The sequence below is a fragment of the Ammospiza nelsoni genome, chromosome 3 (genome assembly GCF_027579445.1).
Source record: "Ammospiza nelsoni isolate bAmmNel1 chromosome 3, bAmmNel1.pri, whole genome shotgun sequence".
NCBI lineage: Eukaryota > Metazoa > Chordata > Aves > Passeriformes > Passerellidae > Ammospiza > Ammospiza nelsoni.
The window spans coordinates 46994842-47007531 of NC_080635.1; the positions used below are offsets into that span (position 1 = coordinate 46994842).

A 12690-nucleotide genomic window follows, 5' to 3' on the forward strand; every position below is an offset into this window, starting at 1 on the left:
TGTTCAGTGGCAGGTTCTCTGTCTAGACATAGCTGCCCTTACTGCTAGTTTCCTGTTTGCAAGGGAGGCTGCTAATTATTGCTTCATTTATGTCATGGCAACTTACTCATCAGGCTATCTTTAGTCTTTCATGCTTCTGCTAGTATTTTATAAAATAAAAGCAGGGAGTTTAACTAAAAAATAAAGTGAGCAAGTAAATGGGCAACCTAGAAAGATAGATTATTAAAAGCCTACAGAAAGCGTGTTCTCTGAAAAAATTGCTTGCCTTTTGAATGGCTATTGCCTTTTGAATTTCTCCCTTTTCAGCAGTTGTGACTTATTCAAGAGGGTTTCTAAAGATTCAAATAAAACAAAATATCCTCTGAGTGAATGATATGCAAGACATTAATGCCTTGTGAAAAAGTCTTCCATTCATAAACCATAGAATCATGGAATTGTTAAGGTGTGCAAAGACCTCTAAGATCATCAGGTCCAACCTTTAACCCAGCACCACCATGTTCACCATTAAAGCGTATTCCCAAGTGCCCCATCAACATTCCTTTTGAACACTTCCAGGTATGGTAATTCCACCACTTCCCTGGGCAGCCTCTTCAATGCCTGACTACCCTTTCAATGGAGAAATCTTACCTTATACCCAATCCAAACCTCCCCTGGTGCAGCTTGAGGCTTTTGCCCCTTGTCTTGTTATTTGTCACTGTGAGAGCCACCTACCTTCCAATATGTAGTGCAGCTGTAGTATTAAGCCTTTTAGCATGCTACATCATTCTGTTATCTTAGTAGAGTGAAATAATCCTGAAATTGACATGTCTACAGAGTGCATCTTTGGCAAGAATGTAACAATGGACAAGTCTTTTCTTATGGTTGGAGGATCACAGTCTTTAATAAGTAGAGATCTCATCTGCTTAGCTCCTCTCTTAATAATCACCTAAGGTATAAGATAACTATCTTTAGAGAGTCATCAATAATGTGTATAACTTAGAAATATTTCCATGAGCATTTAAACTGTTCATAACAAGGAAGAATCTGGCATTTTCCTATCAATATGAGGCAACTTTTTTTAATATCTCAGTGCTAAGAAATACTGACAGTACTTGATGTTTGAATTTTATCCAGTAGTTGCAATTAACACACACTGTGGATGTGTAATCCCTACTTATGACTTCCTGCTTCAGATTTTTCAGTTCACATTGTATAGTCTTAAGCTATGGGCAGTTTTTTCTTTCATAGAAAATTCCTACTTTTCTTCTGACAGACTTTTCAAGTAACTTTGTGTTGTCTCTGAGCATTAGGTTTAAAACACCTAAATTCTGAATGAAAAATTATTTTTTGATAGGGGCTTTCTTTTATAATTTTGTAAGTGCTTTTGAGAAGAAAACTGAGCATACCTTAATATTCATAATGAATTCCTTTGTTCGAAGAACTTAATCTCTATTTCACACTGAAGGGTCCAGTAATGACTACATTTCAAGGGGCACTAAAAAAATATCATCTCCTTTCATCTTTCTTTGTTTGTGATTTGATTTTGACTCAGCTATATATCTGCATCTCTTTTCAGTGCTTCTATTTAATGCTGTTACTCAGTTGAGTACAGCTGTTAATGCCTTCTTGATTTATTAACAGTTTCAATTCATGCTATAATGAAAGGGCTAAATAAAGTCCTCTGGCTGGTATCTTTTTTTGCTGTATTATGATGTGATTTTATACAGTCATGTTTGACAGTTTGGGATAGGCACTTCCCCTTGTGCCATTTGCAGTTATGATGCCTGACTAGGCTGTCATCTGTTTCTGAAATAATGCTTCCCCAAGGAAGCAGAGAGACAGACAGCATGAATGGAAAATGCTGCAAAAAATGGCTGTTTTCCTATTATCTCCTGGCCACCTGTGGCGATGCAAATGCTTTCTAAGGAAATAAAGACACTGCTTTCTTTCTGCTGAGTAGGAGCAGATGGTGGGACTTTGCAAGTCGGAAGGAAGATAAATTAGTGACATGAAGGCTTGACTTAATTTTAACTTATTTGCACTGCTGATATCAGTCTGAAAATTAGTAGGAAAACAGACTGTAAATAGACTCCTTTCTCAGAAAACAGACAGAATATACCAGTGAATCAGTTTCCAAAGAACTTTCCCAAGTACTGAGAGCAGCTAGGAGAACTTTAATTCTAAACTGCAGCACATAGCTGGCAACAATACATGCAGCTTTTTTTACAAGCATACTTTCAATGCTTGGGCATATAATAAGTAAGACTGAATGCAGTTCCACCTCAGACCAGTATTTATCAGAGCAGTACATTGGAGTACTTGATTTTATCATAATACATTGGAGTCAATAGTGAATAAGAATTTAAAAGTGAACAAGTGAAAATTGAGGACTAGAGCAGAGAAAATAGATGGTTAATCTGCTGTCTTAACCTTTTTTCAAGTGTAGGTTACCATAGCAGTTCATTTTGGCCAAATCAAAGCCTCCATGTCTCCTCTTCCATTGCCCAGTCACACTTAGTGGCACTTTGTCTTTTGTGGTGAGCAATTCTGAATGTTCTTGAGTGTACTACAATGCAAACAGTTGGTTGATTGTTGGGCCGAAGTATTGTTCTTATGCTATTTCTCTACTTCCATTCTTAGGAAAATGGTTGGGTTCTTTTTTGTTGTTGTTGTTGTTTTTGCTGTTGTTGTTAGCTCAGGTCCTGAGGTCTTCTTTTACTCTATTCTTCTTTTTCTTTCTTTGTTCTGTTTCTTTGCGATGATGCTACTATATGCACTTTCAACTTAGATGTTTTATGTGTAGCATGTTGCTAGGTTTTCAGAGTTTGTTTTTTGCAGTGAACATTGATAATTTGCTTGTTGCTCTGAAGAGCCTCAAGAGCCATATACTGAATGTTAAGTTTACAGTACCTGTTTAAAATTTTTAGTATCATTGTGCATATGATGAAGGTGGTGGTCAGCCTGCCACCTCAAGAGATATTTATATTTTATGACTTTCTTTAGGTTAGTTCTCTTTCTTCAAAATGTCAGTCATAAAAAGATGCCTTTTCTTACTTGGAATTGTAAATAAATTGAGGGTTGAATTTGCATATATATTGCATATCTCTTTCAAAGAGAGTTTTTACAATAGTAAAAATTACATTGTCAAATTGCATAGAGAAATTTTCTAAGTAAGCAGTTTGATTTGCATAATTCAAATTTTTCAGAGTCCAAACTTGTAGAAGAACTGTGTCAGTGAAAATGAAAACAATTCCTGATGAGGATGCTTCTTGTCTCAGCTTACATTTTCTGATGAATCAATGAGAAGGCAAACCCTCAGGTCCTGTTAGTAGTAGCTGATAACCTGGTGGTCTTGGGATGTGGCCTTCCAAGTGGGTGTTTTAGTTGGATGTGTAGAGAAGCTAGGTCTTGACCTGTTTTCTTGAAGGTTAGCCACTGTTCCTTCTTCCAAGGAAAGTTTACTGTAAGCTCACCAGTTGAGCCTATTCAGCTCTGAAAAATGTAGCAGTTACTGGGGAACAGGAAGACCAAGACAGCACTGTAACAGAATGAGAATAGATGTGGAAATCTGAAATTTCGTTTCCCGATTTCCTTTCCCAGTGAGACCTCTAACTGCAGAGCTATTGGCTTTCTTTGCCTCTCCTGGGATATAGTGTTGAATCCTGAGCGAAGTTTGATGTGATCAAGCATGATTTTTCTCTTTGGTTGAGGAGGCTGAAGTCATTTAATGGGAAATAAATGTTTCATGACTTTTGACAATTGAAGTGTTTTTAACTTCATTGTTTAGGCACATTGGTTCTCTAAAAAGAAAAAGCCCTCTGACTCAAGTAAAATGCTTATGTAACAAATTTAGTTCATGAGGATAAAGTGCTGCTTCAGCTACACATTACAGTATTATGAAGGACTTGCTGGAAAGCATCTGTGCTCACTAGTGCAGCTCAAGGCAGCACAAGTCAAGGGCCATGTTTAATCACTGCTCTGGTTCTGTCTGTGGCAAGACAGAGCTTTGTTACTGAACCTGTCCTCACAAAGTAAACCACTTTCCCCATTCTTAAAAGTATTGATTTCTTTATTTAAAAAGCTGCTTAAAATAAAGCAGTCTCCTGCTGATAAGACCGTTTTAGTCTGGCTCTAGTTTCTCGAACTAAAACCTTGCTTCCACAATTAACTCTTTGTATGCAGTGGAGAACATGCAGTTGACTTTCTTTCATTTTAGAGGTACTATGCTTACTATACTAGAATGATTAAACCGCCTCAATGGAAAAAAAAAATTAATTCCTTCAACACACTTGAAACAGACTAAATGCCAAGAAATTATATACAAATTTGGACAAACTCTTTGGAGCTCTTAGCCTGGAAAACATTTCTGAGACGTGGCATCTGGTCCTTTCTTATCCCAAGTAACATAAAATGGAATTCCTCTATGAGTTTATCTTATTACATCTTGAATGGAATTATACTTTTTCCTCTCCTAATTCTTCAACTTCTTCACTCTGAAAGAATGTCATCCAGAATGACTTGATGAGTAGGAACCTTCTCGTAACCACTGCTCTGTGTTTACTCCTGGCCCATTTATACTCGCCTGAGAACATGCCAACAATTCTGTTCTTCCCTTTTCAGTATAACTTTGAATTTTTATAGTTCTAGTGAAAAAAAAATTCAAGTTTATTATTAAAAAAGATAGTTCTGCAAAATAGAGGCCTATTGCATCATGGCTCAATACAAGAACCAAGATGCATATGAGTACCAATGCACTCTCATGTAAGAAAGTTTAGAGGTACTGCTGAAATACTTCCTCCTTCTACTGCTGCCCAATACTAGAGCATTGTGCTGCTGTACTGTCTCACCTTTCCCACCTGACTGTGCTTTGGCTTTTTTCCTTGAGAATTTTCTAAATACTTCTGGTAAGATTTTTTTCCTTCTTGATCCTCCCATTGCTAATTCATGCTTTTGCAGCCATGTGAGGTAAAGGTGCATACACCTATTGTTATTTCAACCCCATTTCCTATACATCTTTTAAGCCGTTCTCACAATGGCTGTTTTTGTTCTTTGAACTAGAAGCAGATAAACAGCTGATTAAAAACTGAAACAACTTTGAGCAGAAGGTTGTACTACCTGCATAGCTCCAGGAGTAATATAGCATGCATTCAAGGTCGCATATTATATTCCTGCAGTGAGGGTTTTACTAATCTGTAATTCAGTCTGTGGCCCAGGGAACAAAACTGGTGTCTGTGTGTAAAATGTGTGAACCCTTTTCTGAAAGGTCCAGGCCCGCCAGAATGACTTCTGATGTTTGCTGCAGGTCTAACTCATGGCCCTACTTTTGGGTCCACCAGCCACAAGGCATTTGCTTGGGGCCTTTCTTTGAGTAGCTTCCAACATTCATTTCCATTTTTAAAGATGAGCCAGAAAGAATCTCCAGCTTGAGCAGTGAAGTGAATATTTGATATTAATTTATTACATAGTTGAAATGTAACACTGTGGTAGCAGAGAATGAAAAGTTTTAACAAAAAGCCCTCCTCTGTGCACACTGAGAGCTGTCTGGGAAGAGAGTGAGTTAAACTACAGCCCTGGCTCTGTGATTCTAAGTGCTAGCATCTATAAGTGGTAAAATGTATATTGATTAGGTACCATCAGATCCTGCAGGCAGTTTGCCTCGCCCATGTGCAAATGCTCTGCACTTTTAAGAACCAGTGGAAAGTGCTGTGTAAGGACGTGTGGAAACGAGAACTCTTCTTGACATCATGCTTAGTGCGCTGGACTCAGACAGCTTGAAGCTTTCAGAGATGAGTCTGAATAAATAAGACTGGGATCATTTATTACTAGGACATGTACGTGATTTTTTTTTTCCCTCAAAAAAGATGCTTTAAAGACTAAATAGTGGAGTCTGAGCAAGGTGAAGGGGAAATTCCAGATGTATCCAAAACTTGATCACGGTAAGTGTATTCATTGACTGTACGTATAATGATATTTAGTAAAAATTGCCTCTGAAATGAAAAGACTAAAGGAGAAAAAATTGAATGTGGAAATCTAGGTTCGTGGATGATTACTTTGTAATTATTAATACTAAAAAACAAACCTTAATTTTTTTATTTGGACTATTTTGGTTTTTTTGCTGGAACAGGACTTCAGCATCACAGAATAGCATATTTCTTCAAGCAGTTCTAAAAATCATGCACATTTATGGCATTATCAGATTTGTAAGAGGAGAAATGAGGTGGGTTAGTATATTGACTGACAAGGAGCTGAAGACAAAACACAAAGAGGATTAGGTTTTGGACCATAGCTTCAGTACATAGGAATTAAGATATTCAAATGATTTGTATCTTTTAAAGGGCATGAAAGTAGAGATGGGGTTAATCTTTTCCCTTTTAAAGTGTAATTTATGGACTATCAACTTGCCATCCAGATTATCTTTCTGTCATGAAGGCATGAGGGTTTTTCATATTTTAAATAGCATTTATAAGCTTGCAAGTAATCTGAAAATAGTTATTGTTAAATACCTTGTTTATATGGATATGCTTTCATTATAGTGCAAGTCTATAGCATTTTTGAAAATCTACATTTACATCTATAAATTTCCATTATATGAGGTGTCTAGTCTATTGTTCTTCTCTGTATTGAATACAAAACAAAGAAATCCCCCTGAAATGCAATGCAACCAAAAAATACTATCTTTTAAACTCACAAAAAAGCTCCTATGCTGGGTTAAGAGTTTTTTACCAAGTTGTATGATGATTTAATTTATAACGCCTTATATTTTATATGCTGTAAATTATATCAGCAAGAACATAAGTACTTCATATTTTCTTGCCTTCATAATGTGTACCATCTGTACAATAATTCTGAGCTCTTTTTTTTTTTTTAATACATCTTGATTCATGTAGACTTATCTCATTTCAAGGATCTGTTGCTAAATTTTTCTATTATATCTTTCAAGAACTGGCATGGTGAAATGTCATGTCCAGGAACAGTTTAACTGTTTGTCCTCCTCATTTATGCTATGTAAACATTAAACATTAGTTGTCATTTGTTTTACTGCCCTATAACCCTACATGCAATCCTGTTAAAGTCATCTGTGCTTAGTCAGCTAACCCTGTGCAGAGCATGTTCTTCCCTGTGTTTCCTGGACTGTAAAAAGTGGTAGAATGGGCAAGAAAAAAATTGTTCTGTTTTTTTTCAATGACTTTTTCAAGTCTTATTTTCCTCGGTGTTTTTTGAGATTTAAATGGTGCAGAAACATGACTAATAGCAAAATCCAAGACTTTTTCTTCACACAACATGTACAGGTAGAACTCCCTCTACCTCTTACTCAAACAGTATTGGAAATTGGGCACAAACTCAGAAACTCATATCCTTTAAAAAGCTGGAAATAGACAAAGGGAAAGAATTGACTCCAAGGACTGAATTAATCAAGCCTTTTCAGATGTTCAAATACAGTAGCATCGTAATGCTACTCTAATGGACAGGCTTTTCGAAGATCACAGAGTTCAGGGTTATGTAAAGAACCTGATGTTATTTTTTCATTAAGCTTTTTATCCATTTATTTTTACCTTTATCTAAAGCTAATGTATGTATCTTGATTTTTGCCATGTTTTTTGTACTGGGAAGGTCTAATGAGCTTCCTTTGACCCTGACTGAGGCACCCTCTGTAAAACAGAGGGTTTTCCTTTATTACCAGCATTTGTCTGTTCCAAGTAAGTTGCTCCCAATGGAACATTTTTACTCTTACAGCAATTTATTTTCAGGCAAGTAGAAACTTAGTCACATACAATAGTGATTATCCCAAAAACAAGCATCGTTTTCTTCTTGCTCCTGCATTTCTCTTTAAAGCTCATTATCTGTCAAATTTAAAAAAAAGTTTTAATCTGAAAATGAAATATGTACCCGCTTTTACTCAGTCAGTAGAATGAATGAAGTCCAATGAACACCATCTTTGTAAGAAGGTATTTCTGTGATATGATTGTGTTTTCATTATGTGACTTGATGGTTTTTCTAGTTTTGTGCTACAATATTTCCATCTTTACAGATAATTTGCTAGGTTACTTGTGCAATTGCTGTGAATGATCTCTATAGAATTTACAGTATTATAAATGTTTAATCACAAGCTGTGCATGCTGATGCAGACTAGGAGTCACAAGAATAACTGCTTGAATTGTGATCATCTAAAATCTTGCTGTTAGCATAAATTCTAAGTTTGCCCTAGTTTTCATCAGAAACTCTCTGTGTCCTCCTTTTAATCAGAGACTCAAACTCAAAGCTGTTGACCAAGAAGGATCTAATCTGATTTGAGCTCAGAGGACTAAGAACACCTTTAGCTGTTGGTTTGGAGTTTTTTTCTTTGTACTCCAAAAGAAAATCCACCTTTTTACCTGTTTTTCTAAAAATAGTAAAATGGAAAGGATAAAAATAGGGCTGCAAAGAGTGCATATATCGGTTTAATTACTGCTGAAATAATTCTGTCCATTTTCCTTGCTTGTGTGTTTGGTGTAAAATGATTATGTATGGTGTGGAAAGAAATATTTCCCTCCAAGCCATAAAAGTGGCCATATGTGACAAAGTGCAGTCATGATGGAGAGAATATGTTATAGCTGTAAGAAAAGAAGTGGCAAAGAGCTCCTTACTCAAAAACCAGAAAACCAAAAGCTTAATATTCTGTTGTTAATGAACATAAGTATTTTAATATAGATATATCTTAAGTCTTTATCGGACTGAAGAGCATAAAACCAAGTCTGTCTTGATATAGGGGATGTTGAGTTATTTGTACTGGAAACAAAAGCTTAGATATTTTGACCTTGTCTTTCTATATGAACTTTTCCATCTTTTTTTTTTTTTTTTAATCACAGCAAGACCAGCTTTATACTTGGGCTGCAGTTAGCCAACCCACACATTCAACAGATTACATTGAAGGAAGCTTTCCAAGGAGAATTCCATCTGCATGGCCTCCACCCAAACCTCCAGATGAAGAACAAAGGCTCAAAATTTCAGGAGAAGGTACAGTTCTTGGATATAGAGAAGATAAATGTATAGGATATAGGAGGCTGCTGTGTTTTAGAATCTGAAATATAAACTTAGTATCTTGGCTACTAACAAACACCTGGTTTTGAGAATCTTGGATTAACTTCAGAATAATGTCAGCTAGTATGAATCTAATAAAAAATATTCACCAAAAATGCATTCTTTTTGTTAGCAACCAAGATGTGTACCTGGCATTTGTTAAATAATGGATTTTGCCAGGTGCTGTGATCTTTATTCTTTTCCAGTATACATACCTTCAGAGCTATGAGATATGAGTTCTTTTTTCTTCTTAAAAATATGAAAACTTCAGAAACCAACTGGTGCTGTACTGAAAGTTATTAGAGTGGTGTAAAGTATTCCTTTGTAGATTCAGCAGTCCTGTGCTGACAGAGGGGTAGAAAAAATGTATCTGAAAAAATAAAACAAGGACTTGTTTACAAGGTCAGTTTTTCTTAAAATTTATGAGGTTATCCTACCAGATGAATTTCTGCAGTCTTCTTCATGCTTTTTAAGAGCTTTATTGACACTGAAAATTAAAACCAAGCAACTACCTCCCTTGTAGATGACAAAGAAATATAGAAGAGGATTTCAAGCTTGTTTTCTGTTAGTAGTGTTGACCCATAAATACCACAGGTTCCTGGAGGCTTTGCTTTCCATTAATTAGTATTCAGCAGCTCTCAAAACTGTAGACTGCATTCATCCCCATGCTGTCCATGGAGAGCCACTGGGTATTCACAATTTTTTCATTCCTTTCCACTCCTCCTTTTCGTTGCTCAGAGTTGAAGAGTTGTTATTTCAACAGATCTCTATGTATTACTTATAGGCTTTGGGTGGAGTTAATTTCAGATTTGCTTTTCTTTGGGATTTCTCTGCCACTTCCTCTGGAACATGTCTGAACTATTCCTTTTGCCATGGCAACATTTTACTTTTACTAGTATTACTTATTTCAGTGTTCATAAGCAAAACAAGCGGTGCAAACAAAAATGCAATACTGCTGTATTTTTCTGTTTAATACTATGTCTTTTACCAAAGGAATTCTATTGGAGATCAAGGAAACATTTCTGCATCCATCTCACTGATGCAATTGAGAGTGTGGAACTCTGCAGTGCTGGATTGTTGAGCTAGTCCAGGTTTTAACCAATGATCTCCTGTTTTATGCTGTACTCAATGGAAGTGCTGCCATATGTAGCAGTAGAATTCAATGCCATCTACTCTGAGAGTTGTGTTTCTCAGCTAGGAGACTTACCTAATGGATGTGTGATCACACTATTTATGAACATGCTGTGCACTTGAAGAACAAAAGGGTGACTTTCAAATTAAATTATTTTGAGGTTTTAGGCCAACAGAGGTTGATGTAAGTCAACAAGAATTTAGTTTCTCTAAAATCTAGAAGAATGTTGATAACATAAAACATTTGGAAATTTAAAGATACACTTAGTGTGTTTCTATCATAAGTACAATACTAATAATTTTAAAATGTATTAATTCTGTATGTGATTTGTTTCCATCCTATGTTTTTCTGTTTATTGCACCTACTACATGGATGTAACATTTACAGTAATTTTCTGCTCCTTATCTCAGCTAGTGCCCTCTCAAAAAAAACCTGCAAAAGTATTAAGAAATAGAGCTAGAAATAAATTGAAAAGTTATGTATCGGGAATTTTTCTAAGTTTAATAGAAGCAGTTCTTAAGATTTATTTACTGAAATTTTGGTGTGATTTTTCAATGTACCACATGGAGGAAAAGAAAAAGTTATAATTCTTTTGAATTCAACTCAGGCAGGTGAATAATTTAACTTTCTTTAATTGTTCACATACTTGCCATTTGGAAGAACCTGGAGGTGAGTGATGTGAAACCTGAGCATAAACACCTTCCTCAAAATTTTTAACTAAATTATTTTGTGTATTTATGTCTTTGCAGTGCGTAGGGGACAAATATTTTTAAAAAAGCTTAAGTTACTATGTGCAGGGTAGCTGTATTTTTTTAATATATAATTATTACTGTCTGAATTAAAGAGATCACCATTAGAAACAATAGTGCCTGAAAAAACCATGCATTTTAGACAAAAGCATTAATTGAGAGAAGATGCAGCAGGATGTTTTTATAGAACCTTTGTTTTTATTGTATACATTAGCATTAGAAAAGATAGTAGGACTTCAAGCTTTAAGTAAGGCAAGAGACAAAATTTTTCAAAGTAGTTAATCATCTGTTTAGTATAGTTTGTATTAAATAGTGTTTCTGTATGCTCTGTATCATGTGAAGCATTGCTGGAAGTGTGGAAAGGGCTGTTAGGGCGGTTGGGAGTTTTTGTGGTTTTGGGGCAGTGGGTTTTGTCAGGTTAATTATTGTTTCATTATTTTTTTTAGGTTGGTTACTTATTTAAAAACAGACATGTGGAAATATCTAATATGAATTTGGGTTCAAGTCAGCAAATACTTATACTAAATGCATTTTTCAGTTCTGGATTCAGTTAAAGTTTTGGACAAAATGGGCCAACATCAACAGTAAGATCAATGTGTATGGGACTAATTTTCTATTTGAACACCCAATCTCTTCCTGTCTCTTCTTATGGCATTTCACTCCACCATTACCACATCTCAGCACATTGCCCAAATCTAAAGTCAACAGGGCATTTGCAATTCAATTATTTTAATTCTTTGCTGATGACACTACTCTACTTGACAAGCAGGAAAAGGCAAGTAAGCAGGCACTAGAGTCAAATCATCCCATCTCCCATGGGGCTGTTTAACCACTTGTGAAGACATTCAAAGATTATCCAACTTCTGCAAAATGAAACAGTCTTAGACCACTAAATAGCAGTCTGGGTTTACCTGAAATCCAAGTTAGTCTCTTTAAAAAAGTATATTAAAAAACCAGAAAAAAACCCAATCAAAAAATTTTGTTTGATTTGCTTTAAAGGAGAGGTTTCATTTCTCATACAGCACTCTTTTCCCGAATCTTCTTTTTCCAACTGTGATGGTAGTGTTTGGGGTTTTTTTTCATTTTGCTTAGCAAAAAGGTTTGGTCTGCTGGAAGTAGATTTTATTTCCAAATTTTGTTTGACTAACCTTAAAGTTAACTTTTCAGATCACCGTTACTTCAGCTTATATTTAGAATCCTTTTTAGAAGGATAACATTTCTTTGGTAAAAATAAGCTAGATAATTCTGTCAAATTGTTTAATATTGATTAATATATAGGAGCAGTCTGGTCCTGTTTTGTTAAGCATTTTTTATGTAAGGGAGGTAGTTATGCTAATTTGAATGACATTCAGCATTGTGGGTGCATGTCTAATAATAGAAAATCAGCATAGAATAAATCTGTTGTGAGCAAAGATCAAACAGATACTAACATTTCTCTCAAACAGAAAAATCTAAAATCTAAATGATTAGTTCTTTATTGCTAGGTGCAGCTTATCCACAGCCAGGTAAAAAAATTGTAGATTGTAAATTTTCAAGCCTTGCGACATAACTCACACTTGCAATTAAACTTCTTCCTTGTATGTCTCACTTCCCAACAGCTGGGATTGTCAGAAAGCTGTGAGGAGGCCAAGTGTCCAAAAATGATGTATCCAGAAGCTCTAGTTCACAGCTGTTTCACTCTTTCTGCAAATGGTCAAGAGATTTCCCTGTTGAATAGTGGTACCTTTAAACATACAGCAAAGACACCACACATATAGTCTCTGGGCAGGTGTA

The 12690-nt window shown here is 35.6% G+C and overlaps 1 protein-coding gene across 1 annotated transcript in view; it reads left to right on the forward strand.

Annotated features, from left to right (window-relative positions):
• FMN2 (formin 2) overlaps positions 1–12690 on the forward strand; it is a 154360-nt gene that overhangs the window by 23870 nt on the left and 117800 nt on the right. The window contains exon 4 of the mRNA XM_059469064.1: positions 8826–8973. Coding sequence (XP_059325047.1) covers positions 8826–8973 — 148 coding nt within the window. The remainder of the gene's footprint in view (positions 1–8825; positions 8974–12690) is intronic.